Source organism: Bufo bufo, chromosome 6, assembly GCF_905171765.1.
Source record: "Bufo bufo chromosome 6, aBufBuf1.1, whole genome shotgun sequence".
Lineage (NCBI taxonomy): Eukaryota > Metazoa > Chordata > Amphibia > Anura > Bufonidae > Bufo > Bufo bufo.
The window spans coordinates 348832779-348855554 of NC_053394.1; the positions used below are offsets into that span (position 1 = coordinate 348832779).

The 22776-nt window shown below is 43.7% G+C and overlaps 1 protein-coding gene across 2 annotated transcripts in view; it reads right to left on the reverse strand.

Annotated features, from left to right (window-relative positions):
* LOC121004620 (phospholipid transfer protein) overlaps positions 1 to 22776 on the reverse strand; it is a 62370-nt gene that overhangs the window by 20517 nt on the left and 19077 nt on the right. Inside the window, exons 1-5 of one of the 2 annotated variants that reach the window (XM_040436851.1) lie at positions 13725 to 13729; positions 8048 to 8170; positions 4185 to 4284; positions 2570 to 2698; positions 2306 to 2461 (exon numbers count right to left, since the gene is read on the reverse strand). In XM_040436851.1, the coding sequence (XP_040292785.1) occupies positions 2306 to 2461; positions 2570 to 2698; positions 4185 to 4284; positions 8048 to 8159 (497 nt within the window). In that variant the 5' untranslated portion in view covers positions 8160 to 8170; positions 13725 to 13729. Of the gene's footprint in view, positions 1 to 2305; positions 2462 to 2569; positions 2699 to 4184; positions 4285 to 8047; positions 8171 to 13724; positions 13730 to 22776 lie in introns of those variants that run through there. The other variant, XM_040436850.1, reaches the window with a different exon arrangement.

A 22776-nucleotide genomic window follows, 5' to 3' on the forward strand; every position in this document is an offset into this window, starting at 1 on the left:
CATTGCTATAAGCATAAGCAATGCGCCACACAGACCTGTGAGTTACAAGAAAGAGCGCCCGGCGGCCACAGCGCATGTAAGTATGCTGCAGAGTAACTGGCCATGGCAGACAGGACTTCAGTAGCGTCCTGGCTGCCATGGTAACCGATCGGAGCCCCAGCCGTACACTGCTGGGACTCCGATCAGAATTGCCGCTGCCACCAATGATGTGGGGGCGCACTGCCCACCAATGATTTTATTACAGGGGGGGGGGCGCATTGCCCACCAATGATTTTAATACAGGGGAGGGGGGGGGAGGGTGCACTGCCCACCAATGATTTTAATACCGAGGGGGGGTGCACTGCCCACCAATGATTTTAATACTGGGGAGGGCGCACTGGGGGCTGTTGGAGAGGGTACTGGGCGCTGGTGAGAGGCACTGGGGGCTGATGGAGAGGGTACTGGGGGCTGATGGAGAGGGTACTGGGGGCTGGTGAGAGGCACTGGGGGCTGGTGAGAGGCACTGGGGGCTGGTGAGAGGCATGGGGCTCTTATCTGAGGTCTGATTGGGGGTCATTCATATTGGGGTCTGAGCTGAGGTGTGATCTGAGGTCTTATTGGGGTCTTATTAACATTGAGGGTCTTATTGGGGCTGTTAGCTGAGGTCTGATTAACATTGGGGGTCTGACCTGAGGTGTAATGAAAAATAATTTTTTTCCGGAGCAGCTTGGAGAAAAAAGGCCTCACAGTCTCCCACACTCCTTCTGCCCGGCCAATCCAGCCAGCACCCCTGAGGCAAAGCCTGCCAGCACCCCTGAGTCTTCAGAACTGTAAGTAAATTATATATAAGGGGAGCTTATAATATGAAAGAGACGAATTATGTCAGAGCGGCTCTTCACCTACACGTGTATCAGCACTAGATATATACCCCTTACTCTCCCTAATACCCAAACTAGACAAGATACATATCCCTACCTTCTGTCTAATACACATACACCCCACGATATGTTCTTTCACCTTCTTGTTTTACAGACCCCTGTACAATTTAACAATCTTCTTTAATACACAGACATTTAGATTCATACATTTCCTACACTGGCACAAATGCGTTGCCAGTGACCAACTATCTGTTCTCAGTCCTACCCGTAACCGTCTCAAGTGCATGAGGAGCTGCGGATGTGGCGGCGAGGTCCGAGAGGTATGTGGGGGTGGGAGATCTGGGGGGGGGGGCCATAAATTTTTTTTGCTATGGGGCCCAGTCATTTCTAGCTACGCCCCTGAGTGCAGGGATGCAAGATCGCTTACTAGTTTGTCTGGGCGCCGCTCCATTCGCCCGCTGTGCCCCCCGTTCACTTTTCCCACCTAGTATGCTAATGAATAGCATCTGTACAGGGAGGAGTAGACTGCCCTGTTTCTCTGTGGGTGTCTCCTTCCCCCTGGCTGTGACGCTCTCCGTTGTGATTGGACAGCGCTACAGCCAGGGAGAAGGAGACGCCCATTGAGAAACAGGGCAGTGCCCTCCTCCCTGTACCGATGCTATTCATTAGCATACCAGGCGGGAGAAGTGAACAGGGCCACAGCGGGCGAACGGAGGGGCACCCAGACAAACTAGTAAGCGATATTACATCCCTGCACTATGCCCTACATAACCTGCTAGTTATTTCCTAATGTCTGGACCCATGAAAGGTCCTCTTTAACATTGCAGTTTTTAACAATATGAGGGAAATCTGTGATCAGAAGGTAACATGCAGTATTTTTTATTTTACTTTAGCCAATATGTTTGAGGATATAGGCACAGTGAGCTGTGGTGAAACTACAACTCCCAGGATGCTTCATTCATTTCTGTGGAGTACTGAGAACAGCCAAGCAAGTGTGCATCTTAGGAGTTGTAGTTTTACCACAGCTGGGGTCCCGGAGGTTAGCCATCAGAGATATAGGGCATACAGGTCCCCTGAGTGATTTAAATAGGTTGTCTCAGCAAAACATTTCAATTTTAATGGAAACCAGCCTGGAGATCATCTGATCGCTGCCGATCAGCTTCAGAACATCCCATTGTGTGGGAAATGGGAGTATTATATGCTGATCAGTCAAATGAATGGTCAGCCATGTAATGCATGGACCGTTCAGGTCCATTAGTACTCTATCAGCAGCTCTTCACTCTGGTTTACAGAAGAAGGTCCAAAGCAAGTGACCTTCAATCTGTGATGTCCATATGGTGCTTATGTCTGAAAAAAACATACACAACATGTGTTGAATCTACAGTCTTCCTGAAAAATAGTCTTGATAGATAATTTCTGGGCACTTTATGTGGTAGTATTCCACTTACTTGAGTGTACCACTAAATCCAGCCTGCATTCTGCTGATGGATGCATTACACGTCATATTGGAAATCTTCAAACGTCCTGTTGAATCTCTGGCAAGATCCAGGTCAGTTTTAATGTGTACTCCCTCAGCTGAGGCATTGATCTTCCCCACGTCATAGCTGAAGAGTACAACACACCACCAGTCGGTTATTAGGGTTATTACTAGACCATATTGGAGACTGGTTCCTATGTAACATAAGGAATACAAACATGGGGAAGATACTCACAAAAGCCAGTAGAGAAGTTTTCTCTGGAAATTGAGGCTGATTGACGCATTGTTAATGTCTAACACCAGTTGTCTGTTTGGTTGGAACCTCAATTCAGACTGTGATAGCTGTAAGTGTGTGACATGTACACTGCGGATGAGAGAACGCATCAAGTGAGACAGTGACTATTGACATAGCAAGCCTCAATACTTAGAGTCCCCCACCACTGTAGCTAGTCATTGCTACCATGCTAAAAAACAATACTGCAGGGATGGCCAACCTGCAGCTCTCTAGCTGTTGCAAAACTACAACTCCCAGACTGCCTACAGCAGGGCATGGTGGGAATTGTAGTTTTAGAACATCTGGAGAGCCACAGGTTGGACCATGTAAAAGTACAATATCTACTAGTCAATGTCTAAGTTTCAAGATTTGTCACAGGACAACATTGTAGATGGCCAATGAGCTGAGAAGAACAGGGTCCACTTGGGAATGTGACAGCTCTGGAAGGAGATTTCGATAGCTTGCATTCTGTACCATAGCACTTACTCAGCAGTATCACAGATTTTAAAGGGTCACTAAACTTTTGAACAACTTTATTTCAAAATGTTGCAACTATACTCTATTAATCGATTTAGCCTTTTTACAAAAAAAAATAGGAGAGCCAAAGTTCAGCTGCCTAAGCGCTTTAGAATCAGTACATTTGTGTACATGTCAGCGGTGTATGGATTCCACTGTACTGGTGGAAAGGGGGCCGCAACTAGTGCTGTAGAAATTGCTGTTTATGCCTGTGCCTCCTGATGTTATCTAAATCCTGGCACAGCACTTACCAATGTGCTATACCAGGGCTTAGCTGAGCGGATTGGGCTCCTGTCTGAGCCCGCTCCGCTCACTTGAAAGCTCTGAATAGCACATCATTACAGGAGAGCTTTCTTTAAGATTGCTGTATCGGTGGCAGGCACAAAAGAAACCCTTTTCTGCAAATCTACACTGTGACAGACTACAAGAAGAGATAAGCGGCGTCTGTATAGTGCCATTCATCACAGGTTCTGACATGAGAAGGCGATAATTATATACATGGGGCAGACTGGCTATAGACCGTACATGGAAATTTCCAGGTGAGCCGATACCCGGGGGGTGCCCGAGCCTTCCTCATGTCCACCATGTGGGTACATAAAGATCTGATGTTCTCATCATTAATTAGTGCTAGGAGCATCAGGTACTTATGCATCTTAGCAGCCGCAGGTGCCCTACTGAATTCAACGGTATTGCCATCCTCAGAATGGTGATATAGTTGAATACTGTATTATGTGCAGCACTGTGAGATTTGATTCTGTTGAGGCAGAATGTGCTGTGGTATTAGGTTCTGCAGGGGCGGAACTTTGTGCTGCACTACGGTATTGCTGCCCCGCCTACTTCTGTTGTTCCCACCTACTTGTGTTGGCCCACTTTCTGTCAATTCGAACCCACGTACAACATGGGGCTACTTTTAATTTTCTCCAGGGCCACTTTAAGTTTCCAGTCCGCCCCTCATTGTATAAAAAATATTTACAGACCAGAAAATGGAAAATGTCCATTGACTTACGTATTAGATATACAAGATCATATTCAATTCGAGATGGACACTAGGAGTACTCACTTGTTAATACTGTAGCTGAACCTCCCCTCAGTGCCATTCAGATCTGGAATAGTGATATTCTCCAGCTCCTGTTCCACAAACTTCAGCCCCTCATGTTTCACTAAATTGAAAGAAATGTTTATTCAGTCGCCACACAGTACAAGACGAAACCCATACTGTATCTATGCTACATGCGTGATTATTGTATGCGTTTAGAGGTCAGGCTAACCTAAGGCCTCGTTCACATTTCCGTTTTTTACTGACGTGTGCTGTCTGCATTTTCCCTGAACAGCATGAGTACCCATTGTTTTTAATGTGTCGGTACACATCTGTAGTTTTTTAACTGACCGTGATGTCGACCAAACATGCCCATTGAAGTCGTTGGGTCAGTGAAAAATCACTGACAACACAGTTTGGTCCGTTTTTCACTGATCGCCGATAGGAGATGCTCTGGAAACTAAATTTCAGCCTAGCAGTGTCTGTGGAATATGGATGACACACGGAGGGCAAAAAAAACGGACAAAACATATTAAAATCAATGGGTATGTGTGCTATCCGCAGAAAATGCGTGCAGCACACGTCAGTGAAAAATTGAAGTGTAAACGAGGCCTAACATGTTCACATAAATACACATATATGAAAATTATTTTTCCAAACTGTTTTCCTAGGACATTATAAAGCAGTACAGTAATACAGAACTCCATTCAGCAGGGAGAGAGGAATTTGTCTCGGGCAACTTCTCCTAGAGGCTTCCACTGCCAAGTCATGTAGGAAAGCCTTTAGTTGGGATGAAACATATGTAGTTAGCACAGAGCTGCTAACGAGGATGGACCCGTTTGCTGGTCACATTTCAGAACAGGGGACTGCAGACTCTCTGGCACCTTTTGTCAGCAGGGGGCCTCCTAACCAGAGAATGAACAATAATTTGTAATCCTTCATAACTTGTTCAGGAGGGGGCAGATGTCCTCAGAATCCAGCTCATCACCTCTGGTATGATGGGGGCATTGCATGGACACCAGACATGGCGTATCAACTCGCCTTCATCTTCTTAAAAGAAGGATCTCACCTTCCGAGCATCCTGACCGTGTCGCGTTTGATATGCTAGGACTCGGAACGGTGAGATATGACTAATGAAGAAGGTCGGAGGCCTGTATCTTCACCAGGGCAACTTGAAAAATATATCTTTTGGATATTTTCATACCTGTTCCCTAGATAGCCAGGGGGGCCAGCTGCATGGGTAATGAAGCCCAGCCCAGAGGGGCTGAGTCGGGCCTGTCCCTTGAGGGAAGACATAAAAATTGAATCCCTGGGATATTTGTGTGTCACAAAGTGGGAGATCCACTATGCTCGAATTACGGCCTGGTGCAGGGCGTAACAGCCTGTGAGGGCGTGAGTTGAATTGGCCAGAAGGGCTTGGGCAACCCTTATCAAGTGACGCGGTGGGCTGATTCCCGGTACGTGACACCATGCAACAAGCTTTTAATGTTTTTTTTCCCTATACAGAAATTTATGGTAAATTAGATTAAAAAAATTCACACCTGGAGCATCCTGTAATAAAAAATAAAAAAAATGCATCTTAAATTAGCACTAACGCTGCTGTTAGAAAAAAAAAAAAAAAAAAAAACAATATACAGTCATGGCCAAAAGTTTTGAGAATTACATAAATATTGGAAATTGGAAAGGTTGCTGCTTAAGTTTTTATAATAGCAATTTGCATATATTCCAGAATGTTATGAAGAGTGATCAGATGAATTGCATAGTCCTTCTTTGCCATGAAAATTAACTTAATCCCAAAAAAAAAAATTCCACTGCATTTCATTGCTGTCATTAAGGGACCTGCTGAGATCATTTCAGTAATCGTCTTGCTAACTCAGGTGAGAATGTTGACGAGCACAAGGCTGGAGATCATTATGTCAGGCTGATTGGGTTAAAATGGCAGACTTGACATGTTAAAAGGAGGGTGATGCTTGAAATCATTGTTCTTCCATTGTTAACCATGGTGACCTGCAAAGAAACGCGTGCAGCCATCATTGCGTTGCATAAAAATGGCTTCACAGGCAAGGATATTGTGGCTACTAGATTGCACCACAATCAACAATTTATAGAATCATCAAGAACTTCAAGGAAAGAGGTTCAATTCTTGTTAAGAAGGCTTCAGGGCATCCAAGAAAGTCCAGCAAGCGCCAGGATCGTCTCTTAAAGAGGATTCAGCTGCGGGATCGGAGTGCCACCAGTGCAGAGCTTGCTCAGGAATGGCAGCAGGCAGGTGTGAGCGCATCTGCACGCACAGTGAGGCGAAGACTTTTGGAAGATGGCCTGGTGTCAATAAGGGCAGCAAAGAAGCCACTTCTCTCCAAAAAAACCCATCAGGGACAGATTGATCTTCTGCAGAAAGTATGGTGAATGGACTGCTGAGGACTGGGGCAAAGTCATATTCTCCGATGAAGCCTCTTTCCGATTGTTTGGGGCATCTGGAAAAAGGCTTGTCCGGAGAAGAAAAGGTGAGCGCTACCATCAGTCCTGTGTCATGCCAACAGTAAAGCATCCTGAGACCATTCATGTGTGGGGTTGCTTCTCATCCAAGGGAGTGGGCTCACTCACAATTTTGCCCAAAAACACAGCCATGAATAAAGAATGGTACCAAAACACCCTCCAACAGCAACTTCTTCCAACAATCCAACAACAGTTTGGTGAAGAACAATGCATTTTCCAGCACGATGGAGCACCGTGCCATAAGGCAAAAGTTATAACTAAGTGGCTCGGGGACCAAAACGTTGACATTTTGGGTCCATGGCCTGGAAACTTCCCAGATCTTAATCCCATTCAGAACTTGTGGTCAATCCTCAAAAGACGGGTGGACAAACAAAAACCCACTAATTCTGACAAACTCCAAGAAGTGATTATGAAAGAATGGGTTGCTATCAGTCAGGAATTGGCCCAGAAGTTGATTGAGAGCATGCCCAGTCGAATTGCAGAGGTCCTGAAAAAGAAGGGCCAACACTGCAAATACTGACTCTTTGCATAAATGTCATGTAATTGTCGATAAAAGCCTTTGAAACGTTTGAAGTGCGTGTAATTATATTTCACTACATCACAGAAACAACTGAAACAAAGATCTAAAAGCAGTTTAGCAGCAAACTTTGTGAAAAAGTTAATATTTTTGTCATTCTCAAAATTTTTGGCCACGACTGTAGATATAAAATCCTTTTTTTTAATGCAATGTGCAAGCTCCCTCACAAAAAAATAAATAAATATATATATATAAAAAAATAAAAAAACTTGTTCTCTCCTGGGAATACATTTTAAAAACATTGGTGGGAAGGTATTAAGTGATCTGCACCATTTTTATGCCACAGAAACGTGGCAAATTATGGTGCATGCCATTTGCACTAATATCTGCAACTTTTCTTGCCCCTCGACAATTTCGAAAAGTGGAGATAAAAATGGACAGGAATAAGAAGGGCAGTCTGAAATTTATATACTTTAGGGAAAAAAATGGTGCAATTTATGGTGCAAATTGAAACCTGCTCATAGCAGCTGTAGATTTCATTGTCTGACTCCAAAACAGGACAAATGGGCCAAATTTCTCATGGCCCATGAAATACCGCCTTCAGAAATCTCCTCCATAATGCAAAGAAACTTTCAATGTAGAATGATAGCTACTGGGATCATTAAGCGTAATAGCAGTGAAAGTCATTCCGATCACAGTGTCTGCTTCATCGGTATTATGGTTTAATACGCATCTATTCAGATATCTAATTTTCAATAGGTCCTCCATAAAACTTGCATTACCTGTGATAGTTATAAGGACACCCTGGGCCAAAAATGTATACCCTCTAGTTATATTCTAAATGGTTATTCTGCTGCTGTTGATTTCTACTCACCGAACTGTAGACCTTTGGAAGTGATGCGTATTCTGCAACCAGGGTTCTGTGACTTTGAAGATGACAACACAAATGGTAGGACAAGTAAAAGAAGGTACACCGACACTGCCATTGTTCTGCCACCTGAAACATAATAAAAAAATAAATTACATTTTAACTTGACACATTGCGAGAAATGTGAGGACACTGGATGAAATGTGTAAATGCCAAAAATATCCAAAAGCCAGTAGAAATTGACAAATGATCAGGTCAGTCGTAAATTTAACAGAGGATCAGTCGTCTTCTTGTTCCCAATAATAAAAGGCATAAGTGGCAGATACTACTCACAACATTAGCGCTTTCATTACATATCATACATCAATTACTGTGGGCGGAGCATGTGACATCCTCTCAGGTCTTCAGCGTCTACCAAATTCAACTTTACTAAGGATTAACCTCTGAGAGAAGGAAGCATTGAATTACTGTAGAAGGTTGAAGACCATAAGGCTGGGTTCAGACCTGTGCGTATTTGATATGCGCGTCTAACGCGCGTTTGTGTCGCGCGTTTTTGTCGTGCGTTTTTGTCCATAGTCAACGCGCGTACTACGCGCGTTTGTGTGATTAACAGCAGTGTCCTATGGCTGCAAACGCGCGACAAAACGCCCCAAAGAAGCTCAAGAACTTTTTTGAGCGTAGGGCGTTTTTCAGCGCGTTCAAACGCGCTGTAAAACGCTCAGTGAGAACCAGGGCCATAGGGAAGCATTGGTTTTCATGTGTTGAGCGTTTTACAGCGCGTTTGAACGCGCTGTAAAACGCTCAAGTGTGAACCCAGCCTAAAGGCCATGTTTAGACAGACAGCAAAGGTAAATCACGCTTATGGCTTTGGACTTTGCTGCATGTAGTTAGGGTTAATTGCTTCTGGTGCCCACCATGCTTCTGAAACGGCCTGGCCATTCAATCTAGGACTGCACCCCAAAGATTGTGCATTGAAAATATATGGGAAAAGGACTTGCACCCCGTGGTCATTTGAGAAGATTGCTAGCATCCATAGAGAGAGACAGACTCAGGGAGGACCATTATTACAGCCACCTCCTATATAAAGCCTTTGGAAAAGCCTACTCTGTGATACAGCTCAGAACTCTGCTACTGCTTGTATTTGTACTGCAACCTCCATCATATATTCATTAAAGAGCAACTTTATTTCTTACAATTAATACCGCCTGTTCATTGGTCTCCAAGTTCAACCCCTGGACCTTCCTTTGTTCTCCTGCGTTGCACCCTATTACAAGTCAGCCTAGCATCAAGGGCACCCCAGCCACCACCAGGCAGGAGATTCTCATAAATATACTGTGTGCCCTGAGGGGAAGAACGGTTGTGCCCATCATTCACTGCCCACGCGCCGTGAGGGAGAGGTGGTGTAGGATCAACCATTGTGATGACTATAACCACGGTCAATGCCTCAACCACCACACCCTTCCTCTTCACCCCATGACTCCCCCTGCGGGCCGGTGCACAGCGCAGAGACCAGATAACTGTATACATTAAGGATGTACATACTATATAGAGACACAACATGAAGTTAATATGAGTCTCTTTCAGAGACGAGGCCCAGCCCAGGTTAATCTCATCCCCTATGTTACTGGGTGGCAATAAACTGTGCAAGACTAGGACCTTGAGAGCAACTGCATTGTTAGCAAGCAAGGGTGTGAGGAATTGGACAAGGGTAACAAAAAGGTATGAAAGGGCAAACACCAGGCCCTCTGGCCTGGGTGGTCAAATCCAGCATCATAATGGGGCTCATTCACTTCTATGTACAGTACACAAGTAGTATATAATTTTCTGTCCACAAGGTTGTAGCATAGGGGTATTGTTGAAACCCCGGCCACGGCTGCCCTAGGATGTGAAATCTTTGGAAAGAACATAATGCAAAGTGTGAAAGTTCCTTATGACAGTAAGTGCTTTGCGGTCCCCAAATCGCGGATCTGCAAACCACAGATCCTGGCCGAGTACATGCAGCCATGTTTTTTTAATCCTGAAGGAATGTCCTTTCCTTGTCCACAAAATGGACAAGAATAGGACATGTTCTATTCCTTTGCAGGTCCATGGAGTGGACTTATGGATGCGGACAGCACACCCATCTTTAGCAGCTCCATTGAGATAAATGACTCTCATTCCGATCCACAATAAATGCGGATTGGATGCTAACCAAAACTACAGTCATGCGCATGAGCCTCTGAAGACTAACGCCACTCAATAGTGAAAATCTATTTGCCAATCTGGGGCCTAGGCAAACAGGATTTAACTCCTATAGGAACTTTAGTGGCTACCAATAGATGAAAATCATTTTTGAAAACAAGGGAAAAAGAAAAAAACTCTTTAAGTTTTCTGATAGGATAACGGAGGAGTTTGGGTAGAAACACTAAGAATGCTTGCCCTAACATGCCACCCTAGTGTAGATCTATGTCATGGGGTGATCATCCAGTTCTGTGAATTCAGCAGATGTGGTCAGTCAGATTACATTCGCTATACAACGCTCATTAACCCAAAGGTTGCACAATAAGCATTTCAACATATTCTTAAGCCTTTGATAACCATCTGCAGATGGTTACGTGAAAAGTTAACTAGCATGGAAACCCATTCCACATCTTAGTTATAGCTTGAGATTTGTCCACATCATACGTTTCAACCATGTAATGTTAGCTGCCTCTGTCCCTGTCATTATACTTATAAAGCATGTGTGGCCAACCAAATCCATATGAGCTAGTTACAGGGCAAGATTTCACCCACCCTTTATAGTCACAGAATACACACCCTGAGGCCTCATGTACACGAACGTATTTCTTTGTGTCCGTTCCACTTTTTTTGCGTATCGTATGCGGAACTATTCATTTCAATGGGTCCGCAAAAAACCCCCCAAAAAACTGAAGTTACTCGGTGTGCATTCTGTTTCCGTATAAAAAATAGAACATGTCCTATTATTGGCCGCATTACGGACATAGTGGGTGTGGAGAGATGCTGTATACATAGTAATTACGCAAAAAATAACTCACCGACAACAGAGCTATCCACTTCAATATACTTTATTAGAGAAGTCTGAAATGCTACTGAGGGGCCTTCTATTCAGGATCCTCACCACTTGGCCAGAAATGAGAGTGGCTACAAAGAGCTTCTCACTTACTGGCAGCTTACTACACCGAGGATCTCTGAAGGTCCCAGCACTGGGACAGTTTGTGATCAACTTATTGTCAAGGGAAACTTCTAGGGCCTCCTTCATATTTCCGTTTTCTGTTTGCTCACACATTGGTATTTTTTTTACTGACCATGGACATTGAAAAAAATAATTCAAAAATCACGGAGACATGCACTACTTTGGTCCATGATGCCGACCAAACATCCCTATTGAATTCTATGGGTCTGTGAAAAACCACTGACACAACATGGATGGCATCCGTGTTCACTGACCACTGATAGAAGAAAGATGCTCTAAAAATGTATTTTCAGCCAAGCAGTGTCGGTGGAATACAGATGAACACGGAGTGCAAAAAACGGACACATAAACCAAACATGGATCCTTCATAGACGAAAAATGGACAGATTTTTTTTCACGGACGTCAAACAGAAACGGAAATGTGAACGTGGCCTAACAAGTAGGGATTGTCCAATGTGGAGAACAACTTTAGGCCTCAAGCACATGATCGTATTTTGTTTCGTGTCCAATCTGCATTAAAAAACAGCAGGCATCCGGCGGCTATGGCGTTTGCTGCGCTCGCGAGCTGGAGTCATTTTTAAAAACCTGCCCTGTGCTGTACATGTACGGCCCTGGGCGGGAAGGGGTTAAATGTGCTGTGTGTTTTATTTGCTTTTCAGGCAGATTGAGCAAAACATGAACGATACAAAATAAAATCCTTGCCGTCTGACCACTATACACAGGTCTACAAACTAGCGAGAGCTAAGCCAACTGCACAGCGCCCCAAACAAGACGGCAGTTGTGTTACTCACAGCAGTTTGTCCACGGAGCAGAGAACCACCAGCATTTGAACACTCTGGGGCACATTTAGTGTGCCAGTTTGCCTTTTTTTGCACAAAAAAAAAAAGAAAGCAAATTGGCAGTCGGTCTTCAATTTGCGCCTCGTTTATTATCCCTTAATAAGGCTAGGGCTACATGACGTGTTGCGCGACAATTAAACTGCAACATTTGTTGCTCGACATTTTGTTGCACCAATGTCGCGCGACAATTTTTTGCAATGATAGTCTATGGTATCGCACTACGACATGCGACTGACTCGACAGTCGCAGAAAAATCTATTTAGAATGGATCGCAGTGCATTACTATAGACTATTATTAAAAAAAATTGTCGCGCGACAAATCTCGTCGTGTAGCCCTAGCCTAAATCTGTTTTTCTTTTTTTGGCCTAAGTCTGACCTCTAGTGGTAGTTTTCTTGAAAGACAGATTCAAATTCACTAAAACTGGTCTACATACTATGCGCATGAAAATGTGGTGCAAGGGAGCCAAATTTTTGCACACGTCTCCATGAAAGTAGGCCAATTGTAGAGCAACTTACCACTCAAAACAGAGACAGAAAAGTATGCCAGCCCTGGGGTGGTGTAGAAATTAGACTGTTTTTACAAAAAGATCTGGCGCAAAATAAGGCGCACCTACATAAATAGAACGGAAGTTAGGCGCAAGAGCTAGAATACTTCAGAATTTGTCTTAAAACTCAAAATAGCCACAACAGGTGCAAATGCCGCCAAAGGAAGGGTTAAATTTCGCCAGTACCTGCCCAGCAAGCGGGCACGGTACGGATTTTTTTTTTTACAAGCTGTGCGAGAGTACCTCTGGGTACACCTACAGGTTCCAGGTTTATGAGGGGAAAGATTCCCAGATACAACCCCCTGAATGCGCCCCCCCCCCCCCCCCCCCCCCCCCCCCCCCCCCCCCCCGTCCTAGGAGTTACTGGCAAGATGGTGTGGGACTTACTGCACCCACTGCTGGATAATGGTTATCACCTCTATGTAGATAACTATTATACCAGCATACCCCTATTCATGTCCCTAAAAGCCTGAGGTACTGTGGCTTGCGGCACAGTGCGAAAAAAATCAGAGGGCGCCCTAGATCCCTGGTAGGGCAACTACTCCGAAAAGGTGACAGTAAGGCTCTCTGCCATGAGAACATCCTGGCGGTTAGGTACAAGGACAAGAGGGATGTCCTTGTACTAACCACCATTCACACAAACACGAGTTCTCCTGCCCAAGTGCGAGGTACCACTACCCCTGTCAACAAGCCTGACTGCATCCTTAATTACAAAAGGCACATGGGAGGGGTTGATCTGTCCGATCAAGTTCTGAAGCCCTACAGTGCCATGCGTAAAACTAAGGAGTGGTACAAAAAGCTGGCTGTATACATTGTACAGATGGAAGTGTACAATGCATACATTTTACATAGAACTGCAGGCCAGACAGGAACTTTCCTTCAGTTCCAAGAGGCAGTAATCAAGGCCCTAATTTTCCAAAGTCAGGAAGGGGAGGGCCAGAGTACTTCAGGAGGTCATGGTGCCCGTGTTGTACCAGGACAACATTTCCCTGGTAAAGTCCTACAAATAGTAAAAAGGGGAAAGACCCAAAAAAGATGTTGGGTTTGTTACAAAAGGGGAATACGAAACGACACCATTTATCAGTGCGACACCTGCCCTGATAAACCTGGCCTCTGCATGAAAGAATGCTTCGGAACCTACCACTCATCCATGGATTTTTTATTTCATCCTTTATGCTCCCTGTAATATTTCCATATCTCTGATTTAGTCCACCTCACTTGCATACCCACTTTCCAACAACCACTACATAATCTTTTCTGTGAGACACCTGTTTAGTAAAAAAGTACCCTTTCCACCACTTAAAATGTCCGTACAGGGGTGCTATTTCCAAAATGGGGTCACTTCTTGGGGTTTTTCATTTCTGGGGACCTCTGGAAATGTTTTAAATGCGACATGGCAGCTAAAATCCATGTCTGCCAATTCAGGCCTGCAAATTGTACTTTGCCTGTAGCGGCCTGCTGTGCGCCAATACAGCAGGCTACGAGCACATACTGGGGTGCATTTTCTCCTTTAACCCCTTGTGAAAGTGAAAAATTGGGGTCTGCTAGTAATTTTTACAAATTGTGTGCTATGAAATGCTTGTCTCAAGTAATTCTGCATTCTGTGAGATACCCGTTTGGTAAAAATTACCCTTTCCACCACTTAAAATGTTCGTACGGGGGTGCCCTTTCCGAAATGGGGTCACTTTTGGGGATTTTTCATTTCTGGGGACCTCTGGAATTTTTTTTAAATGTGACATGGCAGCTAAAATCCGTCGGCCAATTCAGGTCAGCAAAATCCATATTTAGCTGTTTGACTCTAGAACTCTGCCATGCGTTCATACATCATTTTACTGTATGAACACATATTGGGTGTTGGCGTATTCAGGGGGGAAATGGGGAACAAAATGTGGGGTGCATTTTGTCCTGCTACCCCTTGTGAAAGTGAGAAATATGGGTGTAAAGCTACTTTATCTGGAAAAAAATTGTCTTTTTTTTTTCACAGCCAAGCGTTTCCTAATTCTGTGAAACGCCCGATGGGTCTAAGTGCTCACTACACACCTTGAAATATTCCTTGAGGGGTGTAGTTTCCGGAATGGGGTCACTTTTTGGGGATTTCCACTCTAGAGGTACCTCAGGGTGTCTTTGTATAGCGACAGTTCCCAAAAGCCAATCCTGCAAAATCTGTCCTCCAAAAGCCTTATGGTGCCAAGTCCCTTTTGGACCCTGCCATGCACCCATACATCGTTTTATGAGCACATATTGGGTGTTGGCGTATTCGGGGGGGAAATGGGGAACAAAATGTGGGGTGAATTTTGTCCTGTTACCCCCTAGTGAAATTTAAAAATGTGGATGTAAAGCAACTTTTTTTAGGAAAAAAATAGTAATTTCTCTTTTTCACAGCCAAGCGTTTCCTAATTCTGTGAAATGCTCGATGGGTCAAAGTGCTCACTACACACCTTGAAATATTCATTGAGGGGTGTTTCCAAATTGGGGTCACATTTTTGGGGTTTCCACTCTAGGGTTACCTCAGGGTGTGTTCAATTGCAAGATGGCGCCTGTGAATTATTCCTGTGAAATCTGCCTTCCAGAAGCCATTTGGTGCTCCTTTCCTTCTGACCCCTGTGGTACGCCCATATAGCAGTATACAAGCACAAATTGGGTATTGCTGTAATCAGGAGAAAATGGGCAATAAATTAGGGGGTACATTTTCTCCAGTTACCCCTTTTAAAAGGGAAAAATTTGGGGCTAAATTCAATTTTTCTTAAAAAAAAAATTTTTAGTTTTATTTTCACAGCCAATTCCATGTTTTACCTTTGAGGACAAAGTTCTCACTACACATCTTGAAATATTTCCTGAAGTTTCCAGAATGGGGTAAATTTTTGGGGATTTCCACTGTAGGGGTACCTCAGGGTGTCTTTATATGCGACATAGCTCCCAAAAGTCAATCCTGCAAAATCTGTCCTCCAAAAGCCCTATGGCGCTACTTCCCTTTTGGACCCTGCCATGCACCCATACATCATTTTATGAGCACATATTGGGTGTTGGCGAAAAATGGGGGGAAGTGGGGAACAAAATGTGGGATGCATTTTGTCCTGTTACCCCTTGTGAAAGTGAAAAATGTGGGTGTAAAGCAACTTTTTATGGAAAAAAATTGTAATTTTTCATTTTCACAGCCAAGTGTTTCCTAATTCTGTGAAACGCCCGATGGGTCAAAGTGCTCACTACACACCTTGAAATATTCCTTGAGGGGTGTAGTTTCCAGAATGGGGTGACTTTTTGGGGGTTTCCACTGTAGGGCCACCTCAGAGTGTCTTCACATGCAACATAGCTCCCAATTACCATTCCAGCTAAATCCGCTCTCCAAAAGCCATATGATGCTTTCACTATGAAGCCTGCTGTGCGCCCATACATCAGTTTTTGAGCGCACATGGGGTGTTTCTGTAAACCCCAGATTCAGGGTAATAGATTTTGAGTTTTGTTTGGCTGTTAACCCTTGCTTTGCTCATGGAACAAATGGATTCAAATGAAAAATCTTCCAAAAAAGTGAAATTCTGAAATTTCATCTCCATTTGCCATTCACTCTTGTGGAACACCTAAAGAGTTAACAACGTTTGTAAAATCAGTTTTGAATACCTTGAGGGGTGTAGTTTCTAAAATGGGGTGATTTATAATATGTAAGCCCCAGAAAGTGACTTCATAACTGAACTGATCCTAAAAAATTTGGGTTTTGGAAATAGTTAAAAATGTTAAGATTTGCTTCTAAACTTCTAAGCCTTCTAACGTTCCAAAAATATAAAATGTCATTTTTTAAAATGATCCAAACATGAAGTAGACATATGGGAAATGTAAAGTAATTACTATTTTTGGAGGTATTACTATCTATTATAAAAGTAGAGAAATTTGCTAATTTTTCTAAATTTTTGCTAAATATGGTATTTTTTTATAAATAAAAAATAATTTTTTTGACTCCATTTCACCAGTGTCATGAAGTACGATATGTGACAAGAAAACAATCTCAGAATGGCCTGGATAAGTAAAAGCGTTTTAAAGTTATTACCACATAAAGTCACACGTCAGATTTTCAAAAAATGGCCTGGGTAGGAAGGCGAAAACAGGCCTGGGGTTAAAAAAAATTAAAAAAAAATAATGGATTGACCTCCTGGGCACCCAAACACACATAAAGACCAACACTTCATACTCTGGCAGCTCCGGGCACTTTTTCCAGTGATAACTATAGAACAGTTTACAACAGGGATCAGCAACCGTCAGCACTCCAGCTGTTCTGAAACTACAACTCCCAGAATCCTTCTTTCACTTCTATGGGAGTTTCAAGAACAGCAGAGTAAGTTAATGATGGGAGTGGTAGTTTCACAGCATCTGGAATGCCAAAGGTTGCTGATCCCTGGTCTACAACATTAAAGGGGTTGTCACTTCAGCAAATGTCATTTATCATGTAGATAAGGTTAATACAAGGCACTTACTAATGTATTGTGATTGTCCATATTGCTTCCTTTGCTGGCTGGATTTATTTTTCAATCACATTATACACTGCTCGTTTCCAGGGGCAATCCAGCAGCGGTGGTCGTGCTTGCACAATATAGGAAAAAGCACCGGCCTCCCTGTGGTAGTGTGCATAGGCTGCACTGCTGCAGGGTGGTCGTAACCCCTAGATACAAGCAGTGTATAATGCGATGGAAAAATGAATCCATGAATTATATCACCCCAGAATCGGCCAAAGTAGGTTAATGACAGAGGAATTTATAATCTGGATGAAGTACTAAATATGGTAAGAGGGAAAGCTTATGATTACATATCAGTACAGCAACCCTCTACCCATTCAGCAAGCAGCCAGCACAGAAGTGAGGGCTCATGCACACGACCGTATTTATTTTGCGGTCTGCAAAAAACGGATCCACAAAAATACGTATTTTGCGGAACGGAACAGCTGGCCCCTAATAGTACTATCCTTCTCAGTAATGCGGACAATAGGACATGTTCTTTTTTTTTGTGGAACGGAAATACGGACATACGTAAACGGAATCCACACGCAGTAACTTCCGGTTTTTTTTGTGGACCCATTGAAATGGAAAGAATATACGTTCACGTGCATGAGCCCCAAGTGTAATGTTTGCTTGAGGACTAAGGCCTAGTTCACATTTCAGTGATTTGATCAGTGATTTCCATCAGTTATTGTTAGCCAAAACCAGATGTGCGTCAAAAACAAAGAACGGGAGAAAATCTTTCCCTTATACCTGATCTCTGTGTAGCCTCCACTTCTGGTTTTGGCTCACAATCAGGGTGCATTCACATGAACGTGGTTTGGTTTCGCATCAGAGTTGCATTTTTTTGTGGCTTGGATGAGGACCCATTCACATGTTCTTTTTTTTTGTGGCTTGGATGAGGACTCCATTCCGTGGCTCCGCCAAAAAGACTGAACATGTCCTATTCTTGTCCGTTTTGTGGACAAGAATAGGCATTTCTATAATGGGCTGCCCGTACCATTCCGCAAATTGCGGAAGGCACACAGGCGGCATCTGTGTTTTGTGGATCTGCAATTTGCAGACCGCAAAACACGGCTTGTTCGTGTGTATGAGCCCTCACTGATGGAAATCACAGACTATGCCTTAGGCTACATGCACACAAGTGTATTTTGTTTCCGTTCCATTTTTTGGGGATTGGATGAGGACCCATTCATTTAAATGGGTCCACAAAAAATGCGGATAGCACACCGTGTGCAAAAAAACCAAAAACGTTTGCAATACGGATGCCAAAAGGACGCCATCCGTATTTTTTTGCGGATCACTGTTTTGCGAACCGCAAAACACATATACGGTTCTGTGAATGTAGCCTAAGGATGTGTGCACACGACCGTCGGTATTTTGCAGTCCGCAAAAAATACATATGACATCCGTGTGACGTAAGTGTTGCACCCGTTTTTCTGCGGAACCATTGTAGCAATGCCTATTCTTGTCTGCAAAACAGCCAAGTATTGGACATGTTCTATCTTTTTTGCGGGGCTGCGTAATGGACATATGGATGCAGACAGCACATGGTGTGTTGTCTGCATTTTTTGTGGCTTCGTTGAAATGAATGGGTCCGCATTCAATCCGAAAAAAATGTGGATCAGCTGCCGAGAGATTTTAATAAATACTAGGCAAAAGACTGACAGCTGAATCAAAAAACGCCAGTCTAATTTTACGCCTAAATACAGGCGAGCTTGATAAATGTGCTCAATGGAGTAGCAACCTCCCCCGGGGGAAAATGGGTGGAGTGGCCCCTTCTAGCAATGGTTCCTAGTGGCCTGTTAACCCTATTTACAGCTTTCAAAAAGGAAATATATACCAAATATAAAGACACGTTTTATCCCCTTATGCAGTGGGCACTGGGTAAAGTGCACATCCCAGAGAACTGGTGCAGATCAAGAGAAGTCTCGGAGACGGAAGCGAGAGGTTCGGAGTATGGAGGATGATAGTTGCTAATTATTGCTATTATTCTCTTTGTAGAACTATGCCAATTGCGACACCATGGCAGTTTTTCATGTCCACTTCCCGATTCTGGCTCTGCCAAAGTATCTCTGTTGGGTTCACTTCAGGACATTGACCTGACCAATTTGAAATTTAAATTTTGTTCTTCCTCACCCATTTAGATGTAGACTTGCTTTTGTGTTTTGGTTCATTGACTGGCTGGAAGGAGAAATTACGCTTCAGCCCATGGATAGATAAATCATTATCCATAGGAATTTCTGGAGTGCGGGAAAACTTAGAAAGGGATGAGGCTACCTAGCCGGGACTGACAGCTGCTGTATGTACTTGATATAATTGTACTGCACATACAGTAAGGCCTCATGCACACGACTGTTTGTTTTGCGGTCTGCAAATTGCGGATCCTCAAAACACAGATGGCGTCCATGTGCGTTCCGCGATTTGCGGAACAGCACGGACACCCATTGATATAACTGGTTATTCTTGTCCGCAAAACGGACAAGAATAGGACAGGTTATATTTTTTTTGCGGATCACGGAACGGAGCAACGGATGCGGACAGCACACGGAGTACTGTCCGCATCTTTTGCGGCCCCATTGAAGGGAATGTGTCCGCATCCAAGCCGCAGAAAACTGCGGCTCGGATGCGGACCAAAACAACGGTCGTGTGCATGGGATAAAATATCACAAGGTGGTTTCTTCCCAGTTGGAGTTATCCCTTTGAGGGTCGAATTGTTCTGGCAAGATGGCAGGAAATGATTTTTATAAAAGTAGGGCACCCCCTTGCAGTGGTGAGGTTACTTAAAGGGGTTGGACACCTTTTGGCAAGACCTAAAAAAGAGAAGCATACTTACTTACTCCCTGCGTCCCAGCTCTTTCGCTCCCTGGGCTCGGCTGGCTCACTTGGTTCCTCCACTATGAACATCTACTTTGACACCGGTGCAGCCAATAACTGGCTGCAGCTGTGACCCGACCCGCTTTCATCATGTTAATTGGTCACATTACGTAAGGGGGTCAGGTCACCACTGCAGCCTCATCCTCCCATACATATGCATGCTTGGCTTGGGTGAGTATGCATATGTTGTGAATGAGGAGAGGGGAGAAAGCTGCTGCCAGACACCCAGCAGAGGCTTATGTACCAAGAACAGAAGGATCGGGCAGTTGAAATCCAACTTGCCTGATCCTTATCTGTCCCAACATTGGGGAAGAGTCAGAAGGCCCCATACAAATTAGATGGTTGGCCAAACCAACTATTTTACAGAGTTCTGACACTTTTTCGAATAATGCAAATTTTCTTAATGCAAAATGTTGCAAAATGTTGCTTCGATATCTATGACCTCTAAGGTAATGTTAGGCCATGGTAAGAAATGACTTTTCCGTATAAAGTGCTTATAAAATTGCTCTTGGAGCAAGATAAGTAAAACGGAAATGTTACAAACACTCAGCCTTCAAAAAGAGCTTACTACAGAAAAATGTTAGGGTTATTAATATTTTTGCACGATGCACGTTTTCATTGTTCAGTCGGAAATGCCCTGCACAATATCCTTTGTTGTTCACAAGTAATGATATGATCTCGTAAGGAACAATATGTTTCTTTTTTCTGGAGTCAAAACACTAGAAGACTCAGTCAGAATCTGGCTTAAGGCCCACGTCTTGGGATAAAGGACACTTTCTCTGATGAGCCGCCAGCATTGTAGGACAGTGCAACAAAGGCCTGTAAGGAGTCGATTTTGGGGAGTTTCCCCCCCCCCCCCCCCCTTCTTTACTAGCTTTTAATATATAAAATAAATGCAATATATAAAAAAAGAACATTGTATGTCTTGAACTCAATTGCCTCATGGAATATGGTTAAAGGGATTGTCCAGCTTTTACTAAGTGATGGCCCATCCTCAGGATCTGACACCCTGAAGTCTGACACCCTGCATCCCCACCAATTATCTGGTCTGGTGTAGCTCCGTGCCCAGAAATTGGTGCTGAATCTAAACAGCATTGTCAGCCTTTTCGTGGACTTGAATGGGAACAACGCTATAATGACAACCAACTTCCATTGACAGAGCTACACGGCGGTGGTGCAGGGTGTCAAACCCCTGCTGATCAGCTAGTGATGGCCGAACATGAGCATAGGCCATCTCTTACTAAAGCCTGGACAACCCCTTTAAAAATAATATCAGTACAACATGATGCTAGAGCACAAAGATTATAAAGATGTTAAAGAGTAGCTGTCATCAGGCTCAACCCTATTCGACCATTAAAACGGATTAAAATGTTACTTGTTTTGTGAAAATCTGTGGCGGCATTCCTGAGCAAAAAACAAAAAATGGGGACTTTAATGCATTAACCACTGGAAAATTGAGCGTCTAGGTCCCACCCCTCAATGCACCGAAGCCCTCATTTCCATAAAGATTTTTCAGGAAGCCTGCAATCGATTTTTGCTAAACTGGTATAATTTTAATTGGCAGGATCAACCCCCTACCAGGTAGTATGGCTGGTTTAATTGGTTGATCCTGCAGACAGGTGCTCTATAAGTACAACTTGCACATTAAAATTGAGTTTTTGACAATAAGAAGTCCCAGAAGGTTGTTACCGTTGAAAAATTACTACATTTTTAATCCGTAGAGCTTTCAGTTTCTCCTGTGTATGCCGTGGCGTCCACCAGCGACATCACCAAGTGAGGGTGGTTAGTCGCTGCTCCAAGATGTGAAACCACTAGGGATGAAATGTCAATGCAGCTGGCACGGGTGCCATTGGCATTACACTGCAATCTTATAGGGAATAGGCATGCACATACAGTTAGGTCCATAAATATTGGGACATCGACACAATTCTAACATTTTTGGCTCTATACACCACCACAATGGATTTGAAATGAAACAAACAAGATGAGTTTTAACTGCAGACTGTCAGCTTTAATTTGAGGGTAATTACATCCAAATCAGGTGAACGGTGTAGGAATTACAACAGTTTGCATATGTGCCTCCCACTTGTTAAGGGACCAAAAGTAATGGGACAATTGGCTTCTCAGCTGTTCCATGGCCCGGTGTGTGTTATTCCCTCATTATCCCAATTACAATGAGCAGATAAAAGGTCCAGAGTTCATTTCAAGTGTGCTATTTGCATTTGGAATCTGTTGCTGTCAACTCTCAAGATGAGATCCAAAGAGCTGTCACTATCAGTGAAGCAAGCCATCATTAGGCTGAAAAAACAAAACAAACCCATCAGAGAGATAGGAGAAACATGATGCGTGGCCAAAACAATTGTTTGGAACATTCTTAAAAAGAAGGAACGCACCGGTGAGCTCAGCAACACCAAAAGACCCAGAAGACTACGGAAAACAACTGTGGTGGATGACCGAAGAATTCTTTCCCTGGTGAAGAAAACATCCTTCACAACAGTTGGCCAGATCAAGAACACTCTCCAGGAGGTAGGTGTCACGACTGACTGATCCAGACAGGTCTGGGAGGAGAAGGTCGCAGCGACTTGCTACTCGCAATAGCTTGTGAGTTTGCTCCATGGTATGTCATCCAGGTTTTGCCTTCTCAGGTGAGTCCTGTCTGCCACTCCCAGCTACTATATTAGTTTCAGTTTCACTTGCAGTCATTGCCAGATATAGTCCTTACTTCCAGTTCTATTCTGACCTTTGAAGGAGATCGTTTGATGGTGTTGATGTGGAGCTCTTGTCCGGCGTGGACTGTCGT